The 22,964-nt window shown below is 44.6% G+C and overlaps 2 protein-coding genes across 2 annotated transcripts in view; one reads left to right on the top strand and one right to left on the bottom strand.

The window, feature by feature from the left end:
• The window catches only part of LOC142302566 (caprin-2-like), a 46,359-nt gene extending 42,130 nt beyond the window's left edge, over positions 1-4,229 (bottom strand). The window contains exon 1 of the mRNA XM_075343670.1: positions 3,726-4,229. Within this exon, the coding sequence (XP_075199785.1) occupies positions 3,726-3,993 (268 nt within the window). The 5' untranslated portion in view covers positions 3,994-4,229. The remainder of the gene's footprint in view (positions 1-3,725) is intronic.
• LOC142300958 (poly(3-hydroxybutyrate) depolymerase-like) lies at positions 3,891-11,448 on the top strand. The gene is made up of 9 exons (XM_075341981.1): positions 3,891-4,253; positions 6,909-7,000; positions 7,307-7,417; positions 7,510-7,542; positions 7,651-7,759; positions 8,034-8,076; positions 8,533-8,658; positions 11,096-11,121; positions 11,311-11,448. Exons 1-9 carry the CDS (start codon positions 3,965-3,967, stop codon positions 11,376-11,378), a joined length of 897 nt encoding a protein of 298 aa, XP_075198096.1. The 5' UTR covers positions 3,891-3,964; the 3' UTR covers positions 11,379-11,448.
• Positions 11,449-22,964: the final 11,516 nt, after the last annotated feature.

Below are 22,964 nucleotides of genomic sequence, written 5' to 3'. Positions count from 1 at the left end.
TGCCCCTATATACAAGAATATAACTACTATAATACTGCCCCCTATGTACAAGAATATAACTACTATAATACTGCCCCCTATGTACAAGAATATAACTACTATAATACTGCCTCTATATACAAGAATATAACTACTATAATACTGCCCCTATATACAAGAATATAGCTACTATAATACTGCCCCGATGTACAAGAATATAACTACTATAATACTGCCCCCTATGTACAAGAATATAACTACTATAATACTGCCCCTATGTACAAGAATATAACTACTATAATACTGCCCCCTATGTACAAGAATATAACTACTATAATACTGCCCCTATGTACAAGAATATAACTACTATAATACTGCCCCCTATGTACAAGAATATAACTACTATAATACTGCCCCCTATGTACAAGAATATAACTACTATAATACTGCCTCTATATACAAGAATATAACTACTATAATACTGCCCCTATATACAAGAATATAGCTACCATAATACTGCCCCGATGTACAAGAATATAACTACTATAATACTGCCCCCTATGTACAAGAATATAACTACTATAATACTGCCCCTATATACAAGAATATAACTACTATAATACTGCCCCTATGTACAAGAATATAACTACTATAATACTGCCCCTATGTACAAGAATATAACTACTATAATACTGCCCCTATGTACAGGAATATAACTACTATAATACTGCCCCCTATGTACAAGAATATAACTACTATAATACTGCTCCTATGTACAAGAATATAACTACTATAATACTGCCCCTATATACAAGAATATAACTACTATAATACTGCCCCTATGTACAAGAATATAACTACTATAATACTGCCCCTATATACAAGAATATAACTACTATAATACTGCCCCCTATGTACAAGAATATAACTACTATAATACTGCCCCTATATACAAGAATATAACTACTATAATACTGCCCCTATGTACAAGAATATAACTACTATAATACTGCCCCTATATACAAGAATATAACTACTATAATACTGCCCCTATGTACAAGAATATAACTACTATAATACTGCCCCTATATACAAGAATATAACTACTATAGTACTGCCCCTATGTACAGGAATATAACTACTATAATACTGCCCCCTATGTACAAGAATATAACTACTATAATACTGCCCCTATATACAAGAATATAACTACTATAATACTGCCCCCTATGTACAAGAATATAACTACTATAATACTGCCCCCTATGTACAAGAATATAACTACTATAATACTGCCCCTATGTACAAGAATATAACTACTATAATACTGCCCCTATGTACAAGAATATAATTACTATAATACTGCCCCTATGTACAAGAATATAACTACTATAATACTGCCCCCTATGTACAAGAATATAACTACTATAATACTGCCCCTATATACAAGAATATAACTACTATAATACTGCCCCCTATGTACAAGAATATAACTACTATAATACTGCCCCCTATGTACAAGAATATAACTACTATAATACTGCCCCTATGTACAAGAATATAACTACTATAATACTGCCCCTATGTACAAGAATATAATTACTATAATACTGCCCCTATGTACAAGAATATAACTACTATAATACTGCCCCTATGTACAAGAATATAACTACTATAATACTGCCCCTATGTACAGGAATATAACTACTATAATACTGCCCCCTATGTACAAGAATATAACTACTATAATACTGCCTCCTATGTACAAGAATATAACTACTATAATACTGCCTCCTATGTACAAGAATATAACTACTATAATACTGCCCCCTATGTACAGGAATATAACTACTATAATACTGCCCCTATGTACAAGAATATAACTACTATAATACTGCCCCTATGTACAAGAATATAACTGCTATAATACTGCCGCTATGTACTTCTGTGGATAGCTTAGGCACAGTATTTGCATAGAGTTCCTCCAGTTGCTGCTTGTTATCGCTGATTCTCCGCCCATGAGGAACCATGATGATTTCTAATAATTACAATCCCGTGATAATAGGTGGGGGGGGGTCGGACAAAGCAATGCAATGTCGGATGTTTCGGTGTCTTCCTTCCCTCCTTCCCCAGATGTGGATCACGTTTTCTCAGCAGTGCGGGGGCTGCATGTGTGGAAACAGTCAGCATGGTGGGAATGGATTTGGATCTACTGTATCTTTTTCCTTGGTAAATTCTCTACATTGGAGGAGTGATGGCCGGATAATGAAGGTTACTGGTGATTAATCATTAGTGAAGCAGGAAAGCTGCTCCGCTCTCGCTTTTCACATGGTCGTGTAAACAGCTGGTGACCGAGATTACAGCGCGTGTGCGAGGGTATAAAGGAGCGCCGCAGCGCGGATACGGTAAGTGGAGCCACCACCGAGCGGCATCTCCTCACAAAAGATGGAGCGCTACATACTAATACTGACCGCCATCGGCTTCTGCATGGGACAGACACGACTGAGTGAGAACAGGGAGACTCCCTTTACGATGTGTTGCAAAACATCATCCTTTGTTTTATATTTTTCGTATTTTTTTTTTTTTTTTTTTTGTATTTATAGTTTTTATATTTTAACCCTACCTTTATTTCTTCTGTCTGACATTTTGCTATGATTTAGTGGCTTTTTTTACAACTTACCATGAGTAATGAATTTTTTTGGGCCTTCATTTTTTTTATATATATATATATATATATATATATATATATATATATATATATATATATATATATATATATATATATATATATATATATATAATATAAATATATATATATATATATATATATATATATATATATATATAAATTACAATGTCTGTTTATATATTTAGTTCTCTTTTAGTTACACCATTTTGTGTGTTCCTTTTTTTTTTTTTTTTTTTTAAATCTATATATTTATGTATAGTTTTTTTTTTTGTATTTTTCAAATAATTACCTCTGTTTGGAGGGTGTTTGTTTTTTTTTATATCTTTTCATGATCTGTTTGGGATTTTTTTCCCCGATTTTTATAATTTTTTTTTGTTTTTAATATATGTGGATTATTTTTATTTTTTTACTTATACTTGTAATTTTTTTGTTAATACATTTTTATATTTTGATTATTTGAACTTTTTATATTTTTGTGATTCAATTTTTTATCACAAATATAAAAAAAGTAAAAAATTCAAATAATCAAAATATAATAAAAAATTGAACTTTTTACTTTTTTTATATATTTTTGTGATAATTTTTTTTATCAGAAAAATATAAGTAAAAAGCTCAAATAATTTATTACATTTTTATATTTTGATTATTTGAACTTTTTACTTTTTTTATATTGTGATAAAAAAAATAGATCGTAAAAATATAACATTTGAATTTTTTACTTTTTTTAATCGTGATAAAAAAATCAGAAATATAAAAAATTTGGTTTTTTTTTAAGATTAAAAAAGTAAAAAGTTCAAATAATCAAAATATAAAAATATAATAAAAATCAAGTGTAAAGATAGTAAAAAAATAAAAATAATGCAAATATATGAATTAAAAAAAAAAAAAATCGGGCAAAAAAAAGATCATGAAAAGGTGTAAAAAAAAAAAAGGGAAAATTTTTGAAAAATACAAAGCCATACATAAATATAGATTTTAAAAAAATTACTAATTTTGTTCTTTTTGCAATTACAGCAATGCTTATTTACTGCGGATTCACCATGCGTTGCTTTCTTACCTGACTGCCTGTGTCGTATCGGTATTGTAGATTGGATTTTTATGATAATTATTTTGTTATTTTCCCTGTACATGTTATAAATCCCGTCTCTGCTTCGTGTCCGCAGAATCCTACAACCTGGAGAGCTCGGTGTCTGTCTCGGGCATCTCCTCGGGGGCGTATATGGCCAACCAGTTCCATGTGTCTCACTCCGGCAGAGTCGTGGGCGCCGGGATGTTTGCAGGAGGTACCGGGCATTTATGGGATCACTGTTGTCAGACGCCGCCATCTTTCCAGGTTATCACCTGACACTTCCGCCATGTGTATACATTGCTTTGCGTTTCCTTCCAGGCCCGTATTACTGCGCCATCGGGAACTCGCTGACCGCCACCAACGCTTGTATGAAGTTTCCATCCAGCATCAGCATGATCCCTCTAAAAGCGTACACCGAGACCTGCGCCAGCACGGGGTTAATAGATCCTTTGTCAAATCTGGCGCGTGGTCGAGTGTTCATCTTCTCCGGAACAAAAGACTCCGTCCTCGTCCAGGGTGAGAGCCAAAATCATGACCTATATCTGCAGCAGAGCGGTGTATCTAAGCCTATGAGGTTTTATATGGTCTGCTCAGCCAATGTATCTAAGCCTTTCATGTAATACTGTTGGCTTAGCTTTGTATCTAAACCTATCTTGTGTGATACTGTCTGCTGAGCTGTGTATCTAATCCTATCCTGGGTGATACTGTCTGCTGAGCTGTGTATCTAATCCTATCCTGTGTGATACTGTCTGCTGAGCTGTGTATCTAATCCTATCCTGTGTGATACTGTCTGCTGAGCTGTGTATCTAATCCTATCCTGGGTGATACTGTCTGCTGAGCTGTGTATCTAATCCTATCCTGTGTGATACTGTCTGCTGAGCTGTGTATCTAATCCTATCCTGTGTGATACAGTCTCCTGAGCTGTGTATCTAATCCTATCCTGTGTGATACTGTCTGCTGAGCTGTGTATCTAATCCTCTCCTGTGTGATACTGTCTGCTGAGCTGTGTATCTAATCCTCTCCTGTGTGATACTGTCTGCTGAGCTGTGTATCTAATCCTCTCCTGTGTGATACTGTCTGCTGAGCTGTGTATCTAATCCTCTCCTGTGTGATACTGTCTGCTGAGCTGTGTATCTAATCCTATCCTGTGTGATACTGTCTGCTGAGCTGTGTATCTAATCCTCTCCTGTGTGATACTGTCTGCTGAGCTGTGTATCTAATCCTCTCCTGTGTGATACTGTCTGCTGAGCTGTGTATCTAATCCTCTCCTGTGTGATACTGTCTGCTGAGCTGTGTATCTAATCCTCTCCTGTGTGATACTGTCTGCTGAGCCATGTATCTAATCCTCTCCTGTGTGATACTGTCTGCTGAGCATTGTATCTAATCCTCTCCTGTGTAATACTGTCTGCTGAGCTGTGTATCTAATTCTATCCAGTGTGATACTGTCTGCTGAGCCGTGTATCTAATCCTCTCCTGTGTGATACTGTCTGCTGAGCCGTGTATCTAATCCTATCCTGTGTGATACTGTCTGCTGAGCTGTGTATCTAATCCTATCCTGTGTGATACTGTCTGCTGAGCTGTGTATCTAATCCTCTCCTGTGTGATACTGTCTGCTGAGCTGTGTATCTAATCCTCTCCTGTGTGATACTGTCTGCTGAGCTGTGTATCTAATCCTCTCCTGTGTGATACTGTCTGCTGAGCTGTGTATCTAATCCTCTCCTGTGTGATACTGTCTGCTGAGCTGTGTATCTAATCCTCTCCTGTGATACTGTCTGCTGAGCTGTGTATCTAATCCTCTCCTGTGTGATACTGTCTGCTGAGCTGTGTATCTAATCCTCTCCTGTGTGATACTGTCTGCTGAGCTGTGTATCTAATCCTCTCCTGTGTGATACTGTCTGCTGAGCTGTGTATCTAATCCTCTCCTGTGTGATACTGTCTGCTGAGCTGTGTATCTAATCCTCTCCTGTGTGATACTGTCTGCTGAGCTGTGTATCTAATCCTCTCCTGTGTGATACTGTCTGCTGAGCTGTGTATCTAATCCTCTCCTGTGTGATACTGTCTGCTGAGCTGTGTATCTAATCCTCTCCTGTGTGATACTGTCTGCTGAGCTGTGTATCTAATCCTCTCCTGTGTGATACTGTCTGCTGAGCTGTGTATCTAATCCTCTCCTGTGTGATACTGTCTGCTGAGCTGTGTATCTAATCCTCTCCTGTGTGATACTGTCTGCTGAGCTGTGTATCTAATCCTCTCCTGTGTGATACTGTCTGCTGAGCCGTGTATCTAATCCTCTCCTGTGTGATACTGTCTGCTGAGCATTGTATCTAATCCTCTCCTGTGTAATACTGTCTGCTGAGCTGTGTATCTAATTCTATCCAGTGTGATACTGTCTGCTGAGCCGTGTATCTAATCCTCTCCTGTGTGATACTGTCTGCTGAGCCGTGTATCTAATCCTATCCTGTGTGATACTGTCTGCTGAGCTGTGTATCTAATCCTATCCTGTGTGATACTGTCTGCTGAGCTGTGTATCTAATCCTCTCCTGTGTGATACTGTCTGCTGAGCTGTGTATCTAATCCTCTCCTGTGTGATACTGTCTGCTGAGCTGTGTATCTAATCCTCTCCTGTGTGATACTGTCTGCTGAGCTGTGTATCTAATCCTCTCCTGTGTGATACTGTCTGCTGAGCTGTGTATCTAATCCTCTCCTGTGATACTGTCTGCTGAGCTGTGTATCTAATCCTCTCCTGTGATACTGTCTGCTGAGCTGTGTATCTAATCCTCTCGTGTGTGATACTGTCTGCTGAGCTGTGTATCTAATCCTCTCCTGTGTGATACTGTCTGCTGAGCTGTGTATCTAATCCTCTCCTGTGTGATACTGTCTGCTGAGCTGTGTATCTAATCCTCTCCTGTGTGATACTGTCTGCTGAGCTGTGTATCTAATCCTCTCCTGTGTGATACTGTCTGCTGAGCTGTGTATCTAATCCTCTCCTGTGTGATACTGTCTGCTGAGCTGTGTATCTAATCCTCTCCTGTGTGATACTGTCTGCTGAGCTGTGTATCTAATCCTCTCCTGTGTGATACTGTCTGCTGAGCTGTGTATCTAATTCTATCCAGTGTGATACTGTCTGCTGAGCTGTGTATCTAATCCTCTCCTGTGTGATACTGTCTATTATAGGTGTGGCCAAAAAGCTGGAGGATTATTACGCCTCGTATATCACTTCTGGATCCATTAAAACAGTGTATAACATTGCGGCGGAGCATTCCATGGTGAGCGCTGCTGGCTCCTCCTTCCAGAGCTGCAATTAAACTTCTGCTGCCCGTAGAGAATCTGTTATCAGACGTGTTACTTCACGCTTAGATGCGTAGAAATGATTTTCATATAGTTCTCAAGCAAAATGTTACTTTAAACCTTTCCTTCCTGTGTTATTACTTTTGTATGATCTTTGAGGCTCCGCCCCCGAGGAACAGTCAATGATTGGAATTCCATATCTATGATGCTCCGCCCCCGAGGAGCATTGAATGATGCTAATTGGTGGAATTACTGATTGACTAATGATAACTGTTTCTTCGCAGCCCACTGACAGCTACGGCGGAGCCTGCGGAGCCCTCAACAAGGAATATATTAATAACTGCAACTATAACGGGGCCTATGAAGCTCTGAATCACATCCACGGGGGGCTGCAGGTAAATGCTCGAGGGTGGGGGGATAAAAACGTGTTGTAAAAATGAGCTAAGCCCCTCGGGTGACATTTTATATCCTCGTTCTGCTTTCACAGAAACCAAGTAGCAGCGCTGGACAGTCCGGACAGGTAGGATTATGGGTATTTAAAGGGGGACTCCAACATAACCCCACCACTTGCAACATTTTGTGAAAAATAAGTTTTGGGCTGTTTTTCACTTTCTGCTTTTATTTTCAGCTGATTTTGTTTGACCAATCAGAATTCTTTAATCTGGCGCCTGCTATCACCTATGGAATGGACACCGCCGGCTACATTTACGTCCCCACAGCTTGTAGCAATGGAGCAAGTAAGTGCCACAGTTAGAAGACATTGCGCTTAAAGGGAGAGTCATCGTCACCTTAAAGGGGTTGTCCACAATTAGAGAAAACAGCGCTGCCCTTGTCTGTAGGTTGTCTCTGGTATTGCAGCTCAGCTCCATTGAAGTCAATGAGACTTTGCTGTGATACCAGAACCTGGGGATAGATTTGGGGCGGTTTTACCACCCCTTTAAGGGCTAATTCATTCTCTGTACTGCTTTGTGAATATGAGACTTTTCTGAACCTGATGTGATGCTATTGCAGGGTGCAGACTCCATATTGCGTTCCACGGCTGTCTTCAGGGCAGGTAATGTCACCTCTCAAAATGAAAGGTCTGTAGAAACCAGAGATGTTCCTTTCTACCACTTGTCACGTTTTCGGCCCCCTCTATAGACCCTGACTCCGTAGATGGTAATTTCAGAATAACCTGTGCTTGCTCTGAGGTTGCTATGGCAACACGACTAGATGGCAATGTCCTGTGACCTCCTCACATTCACAGGATTGGAGGGCACAGGACAGCAAGACCCGGTCATTAGATCACAAAGCCTCTTGTTCTTAAAGGGGCAGAAGATAAAATATCTAAATGTTTATCCCCAAAGAAGAATTTTCCTTTCCAACTTAATAATTGTCTTGAAAGACTCCGGGCTCTGCCTCCGGGCTCTGCCTCCGGGCTCGGCCTCCGGGCTCGGCCTCCGGGCTCGGCCTCTGGGTTCTGGTCTCATCATCTTTACCTCTGAGGACTACATTTTATTGTATTTTACAGGGAGAAAATTACTGACAAGTTTGCCAGATATGGCGGGTACAACCAGGTGGCCGATCTCAACAACTTCATCATCCTGTATCCTCAGGCCAGAACCATCGCCACCAACCCCAATGGCTGCTGGGACTGGTAATAAACGGAGACTAGTGGGTTAAACCTGGGGAAAACCGAGGGGGCAACTAATGAGAAAGACCCCAACGGGGAATATCAGTCTTGAGTGTCAGTTGTTATCTCCTGGAATAGATTTCCATTGGCTCGTCTTCCTCCTCCTCTGTCGTCTTCCTCCTCTGTCGTCTTCTTCCTCCTCCTCTGTCGTCTTCTTCCTCCTCCTCTGTCGTCTTCTTCCTCCTCCTCTGTCGTCTTCTTCCTCCTCCTCTGTCGTCGTCTTCCTCCTCCTCTGTCGTCGTCTTCCTCCTCCTCTGTCGTCGTCTTCCTCCTCCTCCTCTGTCGTCTTCTTCCTCCTCCTCTGTCGTCTTCTTCCTCCTCCTCTGTCGTCTTCTTCCTTCTCCTCTGTCGTCTTCTTCCTCCTCCTCTGTCGTCTTCTTCCTCCTCCTCTGTCGTCTTCTTCCTCCTCCTCTGTCGTCTTGTTCCTCCTCCTCTGTCGTCTTCTTCCTCCTCCTCTGTCGTCTTCTTCCTCCTCCTCTGTCGTCTTTTTCCTCCTCCTCTGTCGTCTTCTTCCCCCTCCTCTGTCGTCTTCTTCCCCCTCCTCTGTCGTCTTCTTCCCCCTCCTCTGTCGTCTTCTTCCCCCTCCTCTGTCGTCTTCTTCCCCCTCCTCTGTCGTCTTCTTCCCCCTCCTCTGTCGTCTTCTTCCTCCTCCTGTCGTCTTCCTCCCTCTCGTCTTCCTCCCCTTCTGTCTTCTTCTGTGTTGTCATCTTCATATTCTTTGTATCTATGTTGCTTCATCTTCTTTATCTTTCTCTGCTTAGTCACCATCCTTTTGTCTTATTTTTATCTTCATCCCTCTCTTCTCTATTTCTGTAACTGTCCACCATTTCTTTGTGTCCTTTTAGTATCTTTGTATTTTCTTGCACATGTTTTTCTTTCTAGTTTTGTTTTTTAGCGTTCTGTTTCTCCCTGTCCTCATCTTGTTCTTTCTTCTCTGGTCCATACTAGTGTTGTTCTTTTTGCTCATCATCACTGTTTCTGGCGCTCACCATCCCTCGCCTCACTTCAGCCCTCCCTCACCTGACCTTCCTTTTGCCTTGTACTCCCTCACCCTCACCTTCCCTTGCCCTCATCCTCCCTACCCTCCCACCCTTGCCCTCTCTTCTTTCTTTTTGCACCTCCCCCCTCTTCTCACTCTTCCTTCCCCTTGTCTAGTTCCTTCCTCGTCTTGCTCTTCCCTCGCCTTGCTCCTCCTTTCCTCCCATTGCCTCACCCTCCCTTCTTCTCTTGCCCTCTAACCCTTCCTTCCTCAAACTCTCTCCCTCTCTTTCCCTACCTTGCCATCCCTCCCTCTCCCTTCTTCCCTCGCCTGAGTCTCCTTTGCCTCCCCCTTTTGGCCCTCACCTTCCCTCCCCTTTTGGCCCTCACCTTCCCTCCCCTTTTGGCCCTCACCTTCCCTCCCCTTTGGCCCTCACCTTACCTCATTTTCCCTACCCTCTCACCTTTCTTGTCGCCCCTCCCTCACCTTGTCTCGTTCCACCTTCCCTCACCTCTTTTTCCCTACACCTTGCTCTACCTTGCCATCCCTACCTCCTTTTCCTCCCTCGCCTCGTCTTCCGTCCCTCACGCTCTTTTCCTCCTCCCTCGCCTCGTCTTCCGCCCCTCGCCTCGTCTTCCGCCCCTCGCCTCGTCTTCCGCCCCTCGCCTCGTCTTCCCTCCGCCCCTCGCCTCGTCTTCCCTCCGCCCCTCGCCTCGTCTTCCCTCCGCCCCTCGCCTCGTCTTCCCTCCGCCCCTCGCCTCGTCTTCCCTCCGCCCCTCGCCTCGTCTTCCCTCCGCCCCTCGCCTCGTCTTCCCTCCGCCCCTCGCCTCGTCTTCCCTCCGCCCCTCGCCTCGTCTTCCCTCCGCCCCTCGCCTCGTCTTCCCTCCGCCCCTCGCCTCGTCTTCCCTCCGCCCCTCGCCTCGTCTTCCCTCCGCCCCTCGCCTCGTCTTCCCTCTGCCCCTCGCCCTCTTTTTTCCTCCGCTCACCCCTTCCCGTACACTATTTATTTATTTTTTCTCTTCTTTCTTTGTATTCCTCTGCATTTCTTGCTCTTACCTTCCTTTGCTCGTGTTGTCGTCCCGTTTGTCTCTCATCATTTCTGCACTTGATATAGGTTTCCTCCAATAGATCCCATAGATCCGTCTGCAGATTAGTGCTGGATCCTGGTGTCTGCAGATTACTGCTGGATCCTGGTGTCTGCAGATTAGTGCTGGATCCTGGTGTCTGCAGATTACTGCTGGATCCTGGTGTCTGCAGATTACTGCTGGATCCTGGTGTCTGCAGATTACTGCTGGATCCTGGTGTCTGCAGATTACTGCTGGATCCTGGTGTCTGCAGATTACTGCTGGATCCTGGTGTCTGCGGCTCCAGAAGGATTTTTCTGCAAATTATTAACGAAGTTAACCTTTTCTTTCTCCTCAGGTGGGGCTACACCGGCCTGGTCTATGGTAAGACGATAGATTTCTGAGAATATGGGAGAGATCTGATAGATGAGGGGCCGATCACGGTTTGCCCCGTCCCCGCTGCCTTATGAGCCCCATAATACATCCTCATATGAGCCGATTTGCCCAAATTTGAGGAACCGATGTGACAATAGCAGATTCTTACCCCATTCCATGTATATTTTTCTCTCCTAGCCACAAAGAATTCCTTCCAGGTGACCGGGGTGCAGAGAATGATGCTGAGAACCATGGGGCAATATTAGAGGATCGACGGCGCTATTTTCCCCCCATTATAGAGACGACCCCCAGCCAAGATACCTCCGTGTCTGAAATACCCCGTAATAATATTACATGCTGCAGATTCCTCGTCGGACCCTCCTATGTCTGTATTATAGAGCTTGTTTACCAGGAAATGTTCATTTTAAGCACTTTACTTATTAAAATCTTTAAATTCTAATTTATTCCGAGTCTTTCATGAACTGATTTGTGTGAACTTATTGCAAATTTGTCAAATTAGACACTCAATGGCCAAGGAGGCGGTGATATAGCAGCAGAGTGCTGGCTCCGCCCAGTGGACTATTCCCTCTTCTTGGACACCAGGCAGCTTGGTTGTCGCCGGGTCTCTTTTTTGACTACTCTGCCTTGCTCTGGGGGTTGGAGAATGGGTTTTCTTTAAGTGAGGAGTTTACCTTTTGGCGTTGCCTTTTTTTTCATGTTTTTCCACCGGGTCCTGACCTGCGGGGCCGCGAATCTCCTCCGCAGGAGACCGCAGCTGCTCGTACCCATGACCCCCGGGTTCAGGCAGTTGCGGTGTTTCGCTTGTGTTCTCCCTGCAGAGAACACTCGCGACTCTGCAGCAAACAATTGACATGCTGCGGCTCCAAAAGCCGCACTGCAGGTCAGTGTTTGCTGCGGAAAAGCAAGAGCAGAGGGCATTTCTAGAAATCCATCTACTGTGCTTGTTCTGTACTATGCAGCGAAGACACTGTACATCCAAAACGCTGTCAACACTGATCGTGGGCACATACGAGGGCACCAAAAGAACCAATGTGAAGAGAGGCATAATAGGGGACCAGTATGAGGACATTACTAAAGGATGGGGCACATTACTGCACGGGACAAGGATGGGGCACATTACTACAGGGGACAAGGATGGGGCACATTACTACAGGGGACAAGGACGGGGCACATTACTACAGGGGACAAGGATGGGGAACATTACTACAGGGCACAAGGATGGGGAATATTACTACAGGGCACAAGGATGGGGAATATTACTACAGGGCACAAGGATGGGGAATATTACTACAGGGCACAAGGATGAGGAACATTACTACAGGGCACAAGGATGGGGAACATTACTACAGGGCACAAGGATGGGGAACATTACTACAGGGCACAAGGATAGGGCACAAGGATGGGGCACATTACTACAGGGCACAAGGATGGGGCACATTACTACAGGGCACAAGGATGGGGCACATTACTACGGGGCACAAGGATGGGGCACATTACTACGGGGCACAAGGATGGGGCACATTACTACAGGGCACAAGGATGGGGCACATTACTACAGGGCACAAGGATGGGGCACATTACTACAGGGCACAAGGATGGGGCACATTACTACAGGGCACAAGGATGGGGCACATTACTACAGGGCACAAGGATGGGGCACATTACTACAGGGCACAAGGATGGGGCACATTACTACAGGGCACAAGGATGGGGCACATTACTACAGGGCACAAGGATGGGGCACATTACTACAGGGCACAAGGATGGGGCACATTACTACAGGACACAAGGATGGGGCATATTAGTATAGGGCAAAAGGATGGGGCACATTACTACAAGAAGTTGGTCAAGATTACTATATGATGCTGCTAATTGTAAAACAATATAACCTTCAATAAGGAGAGAAAATGTAAAAAAAAAAAAAAAAATTCTTTTACAATTTAAAATGCTTTTTTTACATATAAACTTAAAAAGTGTACATTTGTTATAATAGACAAGCAAAAAATGTTCAAGAAAGTGACCAAAGATGTATAGCAGTATCACTAAAAATGTCACTTTGTTCTGCAAAGAATACGGCCCCTGGAAATTTTTATTTTTCTATGTGCAGCCTTTATACCCAGCCGAGTTTGAGACCCCAGATCTAGTGGCTGCTGGAGCCGTGTTGGCTGCAGCCCTGGTGTTTGGCTGCAGCCCTGGTGTTTGGCTGCAGCCCTGGTGTTTAGTTGCTGGAGCCATGTTGTCTGCAGCCCTGGTGTTTGGCTGTTGGAGCCGTGTTGTCTGCAGCCCTGGTGTTAGGCTGCTGGAGCCGTGTTGTCTGCAGCCCTGGTGTTTGGCTGCAGCAGTCCAAGTTTCTTTCATTTCCTTTTGTCTTCCCCTGTGTTACATTAAAGTAGCGGTGACGTCTAGTGTACTCTACGACCCTGGTACTATACAGTGTGAGTGGACGAACAGGTACTATATATGAAGACTCGTATATGGATAATAGGGGAACTCCGGGCCAGACACAGGATAGTACCAGGAGGTGTCCCATCCCTCGCTCTCTATCGTCAGGGTCTTCCTCTTCCGTTCCATGCCGTTGTACCCTTTGTGTTGTGACATGCGTCAGACATTCCCTAGTCCGTGTTTGACAGGAGCTAAGCGCCTCCTATTGGGTCAGCACCATTACCTAGAGCCTGGCGACCCTAATCAGCCTCTCCAAGTCAGTGGTCCAGTCCTGGAAGCTTTTGCCAGCTCAGACCTTCGTCCAGTTGAGCCCCCTCCTAGTTCCCGATAATGAACCTTCTCCACCTTTCTGTAGATGCTCCTGTAGAGGAGTTTGGATCTCCCACAGTTCATTGTTCCCAGGAAAGAGCTTCTTGTGTTCTATTCAAATCTTTGAGGGACACCACTGCTTTTGGGTATGCTGGACCTTATTCAGGTACGAGAGCCACTCTCCATGTAAAGTATTGCTCCATCTCTCTTTTCCATGTTGAGGTTTCTTTCCGTCAACACGTGGCGTTCCCTAATCACGAAGATCTTCTACCAAGAGCACGATAGGATTTTGACAGACACATGTCCTCCTCTAAAAAGGTCTTCTAACCCTTTTTAAGAGCTTAGTATAAGAAGCTTCACCAGGGACTGGCGTCTGGATCCCTGCAGGAAGATCTCCTGAATCTCTCCTCTCAGTTCTTGCATGCCTCATAAGTCTTTTGAGACTTCTCTCTTGTTAATGTTGGCCATAAATTTACTTTGATGCAATCTAGTCATGCATCCCTCTTAAACTGTCTGCAGTCCAAATTATGAGTCACTCGTGGTAGCATGCATACCACTCTCTATCACACACACACCAGAGATGTACTCTGATATGAATAGAAAGTAAGACTGATTTATTCCGGAAGTTGGACAAACATTTAAACGGAGTTATTGGCTAGGTGCCAAGAATACGTAACACGTCTCCTATTGGATAAAATAGAACAGCTTATTCTGTGATATACAATTTACTGTAATGTGCTTGGTTCCTCATTTATATTAAGCAATGTCAGCATGATTCACTTGTCACAAGACTCTGTCTGTCTGAGTCTTATGCCAAGAGATATATGTGGTACAGTTCAAACACCATCTTTAAATCCTGTTTTTTATGGATATCTCCATAGAACTCTTATATACTCCTAATAGTTCATAATCTTGTCCATAACAGTCCCCCCTTTGGGGATGGCCAAAAAGTCTTTCCTTACTTTTCCAGGTCTATTGATCTGTCCTAATGCCGATGGTTACCTCACTCACGAGATAACCCATCCCTTGTGGATGAATCTCCCCACCCAACAGACTATGCATAGGAATCCAGATCCTGACCGTATTCTCTAGACTCCTCACGGCTATGTTTCACTGGCACACGTTATTCAGGAAGGGGGAACGTGGCAGTAGTCCTTTAATTGGCTAATATTTTATCAGGGTTGGTTTCAACCAAAGTCTCATGCTCCGCAGTCCTCAGGTAATGGTGGGACATCATCAAAGATGGGATGCACAGTCATCTTCTGGTCCCCAGGCTTAGATATCATCGTCCTGGCACAAAGTATCAGGTAGAAGAGGGAAGACAGCCATCTCCTGGTCTCAGGTCCGACATCTCTTTGTTGTGGAATGCATGGATCTTCGTCCGAAAGAAAAAGAGTGAGAGAAGAGCGAGAAAGATTGAGAAAAAGAGAGAAAAAGGAAAGAGAAAAATCTAGATCTGGTTGGATCTGGAGGAGAAAACTCAAAAACGTATATTAGGTAAATGTTTAAACAAACAACAAGCTTAGTTGAAGTATCTGGGGGTACTTCTAAACAGGATTTCATAGGGTCTCAACCTAGTGGTCCCTGCTGGGGTGTCTCTGACACTGAACAATTCAAGGGGAAGACTCTCATGCCCTTGCCTTCTACACTGCCCCATCCTCCCAACCTTCCCTCTATTCTGTGGCTGGTATGGGGTGTGTAGAGTCAGTTCTGTGTCTAAGGCCTGCCATATCTCTTTGGCTGGCAGTGAAAGCAGGTCACTAGCCACTTTCTATGGTCTCCGGGAGCCCACAGCTGCACCTTATCTCAGTCCTCTTCTTCTGAGACTTGCTCTTGTAGGGTCAGGACAATGTTTTCTCAAGACTTTCCATCTTTCCTTTCTTCTTCACATCGGGGACATTCAAAGAACACAGATTGACTGACTGTTTCTTTGGTAAGTGGTCTTGGGGCTTCTTTGGATGTTCTGTCAGTGAGGGCACTTCTTACTGCTTCCCTTGACTCCTCCAATGTAGGTCTCAACCCTGCTCACCACGACTCTGTCTGGCAATAGCAAAGCTTCCATCCGTTCTTCTATGGCCTCATGGCGGCGTACAGTTCCATTGGCAGTGATCAAGTCTCTTGTCTTCCATACAGAGTAGATGCTGGCTGCCATCTTGCCGGCTTCAGCGAGAGCACATACATCTGCTTCTTCACAGACAGGCATGCGGGTAGCGACTGCTCTATCAGCACAGCGTCTTCTGCTACCACCACCATACCCATGTGGAACCGTCTTCTTGATGCACATCTTGATCCATCCGCAAAGGGGTTAAGTCAGGGTCCAAAGGTGTATCCGTCACTGTATCGTATCCAGAGTTTCTTCAGCTATGCCAGAGTCGACTACCTCTTCCACCAAGGTGTCAGAGGTGGGACACTCCCCCCTTGGAAGAGGGAGAAGTTTAGCAGGATTAAGGACCCCACACCGGGAGATGGTGACTTTGTCAGGGAGCAGTGATGTCATACAGGCATTGATCTTCAACTAGTGCTTTAGGTAGGTGTTCAATCTGGCTGAGTAGTGTTCAAAGGGCTGCTGTCTTCCTCCATGGCAAACATGTAGAATGACTTCTGGGCTGGAGATGACATGATTATACTCTTCAGGTGACTGTAACTGTAACTCAGGTGACTGTGACTGTAACTCAGGTGACTGTGACTGCTGCACATCTGTATGTGGGGTGATCTTGTAAGCTGCTACATTCATCTCCAGACATCTTGCCACTTGAAGGAGGGTGTCTTGGTCCTTCACTTCTGTAATCAGAAGTAACCAGCTGTAGTTGTTTGCATATGGGCTCTCGGAGACCTGATACAAAGGACTATACCCAGGTTTGTAAGAAAGAGCAATGAGTGTAACTTGGGGTCAGGAGAACACTGAAATTCTAAAAACTAAGACTCCCTAAAACCCCGGGGAAAGAGAAAAGAGCACAAGAGGGTTTGGAAACTACCAAGCAGCACCCCCTGACTACATATACACAACTAGGAAAAAGCAGTGGAGCGTATCTACTCTACCTCTCCTGTGCTGACCCTGTAACTGGGGGCCCTGCACTCTCCCTCATCCCGACGGTAGACCTGATGGTGGTCAGGGTCAGGCCTCCAGCGTATCCCTCTCTCCTGTCAGACCCTGCAAACTAAGACACAAAGGATTACTGGGTGCTGCCAACGAAAACCCTAATATATGCCAACTCCTGATGATCAAAGTCCCCTTAGGACCACATGATCCTCCACCCTCTCTATTCCAGGGAACTCTTGTGCAAGATATCAGGCAGGATAACATCCAAGTGAAAATATCTCATAACCAGGCTAAGCAGCAACTGCAATAGGCAGAAAAATATTCACCGTCCACCAGGACTAATAGTGAGCAGTCTATATGGTCTACTAAACTGTATACTGGATACAGCAAAAACAAAACATGCAAAAGTGAAGGGAAAAGGTTTCCACAGGACTATCAGCAATAACCTCTGCTAAGGTTCATGAGTGGGAACACAATGGGGAACAACTGCATATATGACCAAAAACGGAGTGTGTGTTTCAGGTCCCTGTCTCCCCCCTCTGCAGTCCCTGCTATGTCAGCAATACACAGAGCAGTGGCTTCGGCTGCTGAAACAAAAATGGGGAACTGGGTGTCGGCTGGACTAAAATGGCGTCAAAAGATGAACTATGTAGTGTCTGAGTTTCTGAGTTAAAACGGCCGCTAAAGATAATTACCGATAAGAAACAGCCGCTAAAAGAGGAAGAAGGTGTCGGCCAAAAATGGCGTCTGAAGAGGCCTGGGTTGTGCCATCTACATTCAGGACGTATTCAATCTGTCACTGGGAATATGGATTATATAGGGACCCCTGGACTGACCCTGTAACTAGGGACCCTGTACTCGCCCTCATCTCCTGTCAGCCCCTGCAACAATATCCCCATACCATACCCCACCCAGGGCTGGGCAAAACACAGAGTGACAGAAAGAAATCCACATTCAGGACAGGAAATAATGGGGTGGGCTTACGTGGACACAGTGCTCCACAGACAGCACACAAGTCCACCCTATATATCAGCTTATATCATCTTATTTTCACAGACAGGTAAAATACACATAGTGTAGTTACTAGATTCAGAATTACATCTTTTGAAATCATCTCAATATCACATCCTGTACCTTAAATCAATTCTCATCTAATCTCCCCCCTTGGGAGAATTCTCTTTTTTTAACATACGTGTGTCATTTACAATTAAACTTCACAGAACTTCATTCACAGGATGAGCCTCCATGAAATAGAAACTAACACTTCTCTTTTTTTTTTTTCAATTTCAACTCTCCTACGGTGTTCCACACCAAAAACTGCGTACATTATACATAAACATCTTCCAGGAAAACCTAGAGCACCAGTGTCACTTGGGTGATAATAAAGTACACTCACCACTCACCCTTACTGTAAGGCTGGGTTCACACATAGCGACAGCGTCAATGACGTCGCTGTTACGTCACCATTTTCTGTGACGTTACAGCGACCTTGTAAGTCGCTGTTATGATCGCTGCTTAGCTGTCAAACACAGCGACGCAGCAGCGATCATAACGTTGCTACATGTGCAGAGAGCCGCGCACACTGCTTAGCGCTGGCTCCCTGCTCTCCTAGCTACAGTACACATCAGGTTAATTAACCCGATGTGTACTGCAGCTACATGTGCAGAGAGCAGGAGCCGGCACTGGCAGCGAGAGCGGCGGAGGCTGGTAACGAAGGTAAATATAGGGCTTCCCTTGGTTACCCGATGTTTATCTTGGTTACAGCTTCCCGCAGCTGCCAGACGCCGGCTCCTGCTCACTTCATTTCGTCGCTGTCACACACAGCGATGTGTGCATCACAGCGGGAGAGCGCCTTTGAAGAAAACGAACCAGGGCTGTGTGTAACGAGCAGCGATCTCAAGGCAGGGGCCAGGTCGCTGCTCAGTGTCACACACAGCGAGATCGCTAATGAGGTCACTGTTGCGTCACCAAAACCGTGACGTAGCAGCGATTTCGGTAGCGATCTCGCTATGTGTGAAGCACCCCTAACACTGTAAACCTGGTTCCATTACTGGCCAGAAAGAATCCCCAGCTGTAGTTGTTTGCATATGTGGCAGAGTGGGTTTTCTAGATTTGGCACATCTTCCTATAAAAAGGCATGGGATGCAAATCAGGATCAGGGAGAGAATTCACAAGGAAAGCAGCCTCCTGAGGCTTCCATGTCACATATTTAGGGCGTTCTTGTCTGGGACTATCGGAATAATGGTGCGATGCCATGTGTGGGCTGACGTCCTCAAATAAGGACAGCACCTGTGGTTTACCTCTATAGCTGGAGATTGTGTGTTTGGTCTCTGCTGGGGACAGTTTTGGTGGTGGGGTGGATCATTGTTAAATCATTGTCATCTTCCTGCCCCCCCTCGGTGGCTTTGGTTGCTCCAGCAACAAATAGGCCAGTGGCCTTGGGTCCTACATTTGCTGCTGAAGAGGAACTGGGTGCGTCCCGGCCTGCAATGATGTCTGGGCAGGCTAGGGAGGGCATTTGGTGGGCAGGGGGATAAACTACACAAGTCCAACCCTCTGGGGACGACTTATGAGGAGGGGGGCGTTGCTTCCTTATGGGCTTGGCCACTTCCTGAGGTGCCATTTTCTGAGCTGGTGCAATATAGAAATATCTACTATCTCCATCCCATTCCTCTTTCCATGCCAATCTTCTAACATCTTTTGACGTTCTATACCATGCCTCAGCATCCATAAGGAGATCTTTATCTTTCAAAATCCCTCGCTTATTTAACAAGACATCTTTCCATTCCTGCTCCTCTAATCTCCCTCTTGGCAGTGATCCCTGAAGGAGCGACTTCATATTTTTAACATTTCCTTCCTTCTCGTTCGCTTACTAATTCATCTGCCGTTAACTTGACAGGTGTAGATTGATTAGACCCCATATTCAAAAGGGTAAACAACCTAAAACTAACACGTCAACCTGGATGTCTGGTCTGTGCCGTAATGCACTTTCTCTCCTGGACCAGCGACTATACACATCCACAGAATACACAGATTTCTCTCTCAGTCCTACCAGGAAGAAGTGTCACGTGGGTGATAGAAACTAAATTCACCCTCACTATATCTTACTTCAAGTACTAGTAACCTCTGTTCACACTATATACACCACATTTGAACGGTCCGTCCAGAACATTAATGACACTGATTAACACCAAAGTTAAAGGGAACCTGTCAGCAGAAATTTCGCCCAAAACCTAAAAGATTCCCCCTCTGCAGCTTCTGGGCTGCATTCTAGAAAGGTCCCTGTTATTATTGTGCCCCATGTGAGACCAAAATAAAGACTTTATAAAGTGGTACCTTTTTGTATTCAGATACTGTAAATGTGACACGGGGGCGGGCTTTCTGGCGTCCGTTATTCTGCCTCCTGGTCCTGTATGCCGCCCCCCATCGCTCCTTTCCATAGCTGATGCACCGCCCACTGCTCCAGCCATCCCCGCGCATGCCCAGCGCCAGTCTCACGGGACTGAGCAGTGTGACCGCTGGTGACGTGTGCGCAGGCAAGTGATTATGGGCGGGGCTGTGATTGTTATCAGCAAGTACCCGCCCATAATCTCGTGAGCGCGCAAACCTCACCAGCGGTCACACTGTGCTCAGGGTAGTGCTAGACTGTATGGGCTGCTTCCAGGGATGACGTCCCTTTTGTCACATGATAGGGGCGTGTTCAAAATACTATCACGTGACAAAAGGGACGTCATCCCTGGAAGCAGCCCATACAGTCTAGCATCTACCCTGAGCACAGTGTGACCGCTGGTGAGGTTTGCGCGCTCACGAGATTATGGGCGGGTACTTGCTGATAACAATCACAGCCCCGCCCATAATCACTTGCCTGCGCACACGTCACCAGCGGTCACACTGCTCAGTCCTGTGAGACTGGCACTGAGCATGCGTGGGGATGGCTGGAGCAGTGGGCGGTGCATCAACTATGGAAAGGAGCGATGGGGGGCGGCATACAGGACCAGGAGGCGGAATAACGGACGCCAGAGAGCCTGCCCCAATGTCACATTTACAGTATCTGAATACAAAAAGGTACCACTTTATAAAGTCTTTATTTTGGTCTCACATGGGGCACAATAATAACAGGGACCTTTCTAGAATGCAGCCCAGGAGCTGCAGAGGGGGAATCTTTTAGGTTTTGGGCGAAATTTCTGCTGACAGGTTCCCTTTAAGGATTTTCCCCAATGTATTCAATCCTAGGTAAGAATACACTGACATCCACTAAAACAAGACCAATGAGTACGCATACAACGTTCAACTCACTGCTTAGCAGGAAAATCGTACGAGGTAACAGTCAGGGCTCTTTCCCCCACTTTATACAACACTGCACCTGTACATAGAAAACTCTCCTCTGAAGTCTTCTATTCCCGAAGACCAGATCCAAAGCCTTATCAATCATCAACTATCGACCGGACACGTCGTCACAAATCGGTGTATCTCGCAGTATACACAGCAGTATACATAAACAGTTAACCTTCTCAAAATACAGCTTCTGAGTTTTTTTTTTGTTTTTTTTTCCACTCAAAAGACAGCTCTCACTACATTATCGTGACACTTCCCCTTTTTCCGCTGTAACTGAACAAAACAGAACTTCCCGTTTCTCGTAAGCCAGCAAGTACTCCGTCTGCTGCAAATAAACAGACATTTCAACAGGTAGACACAGGTAAACACAATGACATAACAATAAGGACACTATATATACCATCCAGGTGGCTGATCTAACCTGCAGATATAACAATATATATATATATATCCATATATATATATAACCAGCGTATATAACAACTTCCTCATTTTCCTCTACCGTTAATTCAGAGAAAAATGAAACTTAGAACTTCTGCTTTCTCCCAGAGCAGACAAAAACCCAAACCACATTACATTATGTGATTTAGAATTACATTTATACAGACAGCTTAAGGTGAACCTGACTACCTTGGTGTGGGATCTCTTAGGACGGCTTATCTCATGCGAGATGGCAGTCATTAGGTGTCTAGACTGGAACAGCCCAACCCCCCTTTCGAAATGCAAGTACACGCATGAGGTTGCAAGGTGAGATTATACAAATGTTCTCACCTGCATGTGGAGTGCGCATCTCCATTCCTCCCGCGTAGTTGCCTTTCGAATCAAGGTGTCAGTCAGCATGGCCGGCCGTCATCCAGACTCCGTCCTAAGGTTCGTTGGGCGCCACTGTTAATGTTGGCCATAAATTTACTTTGATGCAATCTAGTCATGCATCCCTCTTAAACTGTCTGCAGTCCAAATTATGAGTCACTCGTGGTAGCATGCATACGACTCTCTATCACACACACCAGAGATGTACTCGGATATGAATAGAAAGTAAGACTGATTTATTCCAGAAGTTGGACAAACATTTAAACGGAGTTATTGGCTAGGTGCCAAGAATACGTAACACGTCTCCTATTGGATAAAATAGAACAGCTTATTCTGTGATATACAATATACTGTAATGTGCTTGGTTCCTCATTTATATTAAGCAATGTCAGCATTATTCACTTGTCACAAGACTCTGTCTGTCTGAGTCTTATGCCAAGAGATATATGTGTGGTACAGTTCAAACACCATCTTAAATCCTGTTCTTTATGGATATCTCCATATAACTCTTATATACTCCTAATAGTTCATAATCTTGTCCATAACAGCATCAGTAGGTTGCAAGATGGAGTTTTCCTCCTTGACATTGGCAGGTTTTATCCTTCATCACCTCTGAAGACTCATCCTTTGCTTTTTCCAAGGCTCTGAAGTCCTACAGCTCCAGAGAATCATAGGACCGAGATGGAACTAGAATAATCTGTGTTTCAAGACTCTCATTATTAAGACTGTCCATACAAAGGCACGTCTGCTTCTAAAGCTGGTGTCACACATAACGACGATGACAACGACGTCGCTGCAACGTCACCATATTCTGTGACGTTGCAGCGACCATAGATGATCGTTAGTAAGCTGTCAAACATGCTAAATAAAGCAGCGACGAAGCAGAGATCATAGC

This window comes from Anomaloglossus baeobatrachus, chromosome 4 (assembly GCF_048569485.1).
Source record: "Anomaloglossus baeobatrachus isolate aAnoBae1 chromosome 4, aAnoBae1.hap1, whole genome shotgun sequence".
NCBI lineage: Eukaryota > Metazoa > Chordata > Amphibia > Anura > Aromobatidae > Anomaloglossus > Anomaloglossus baeobatrachus.
This window is presented reverse-complemented; position numbering and strand designations above follow the sequence as displayed.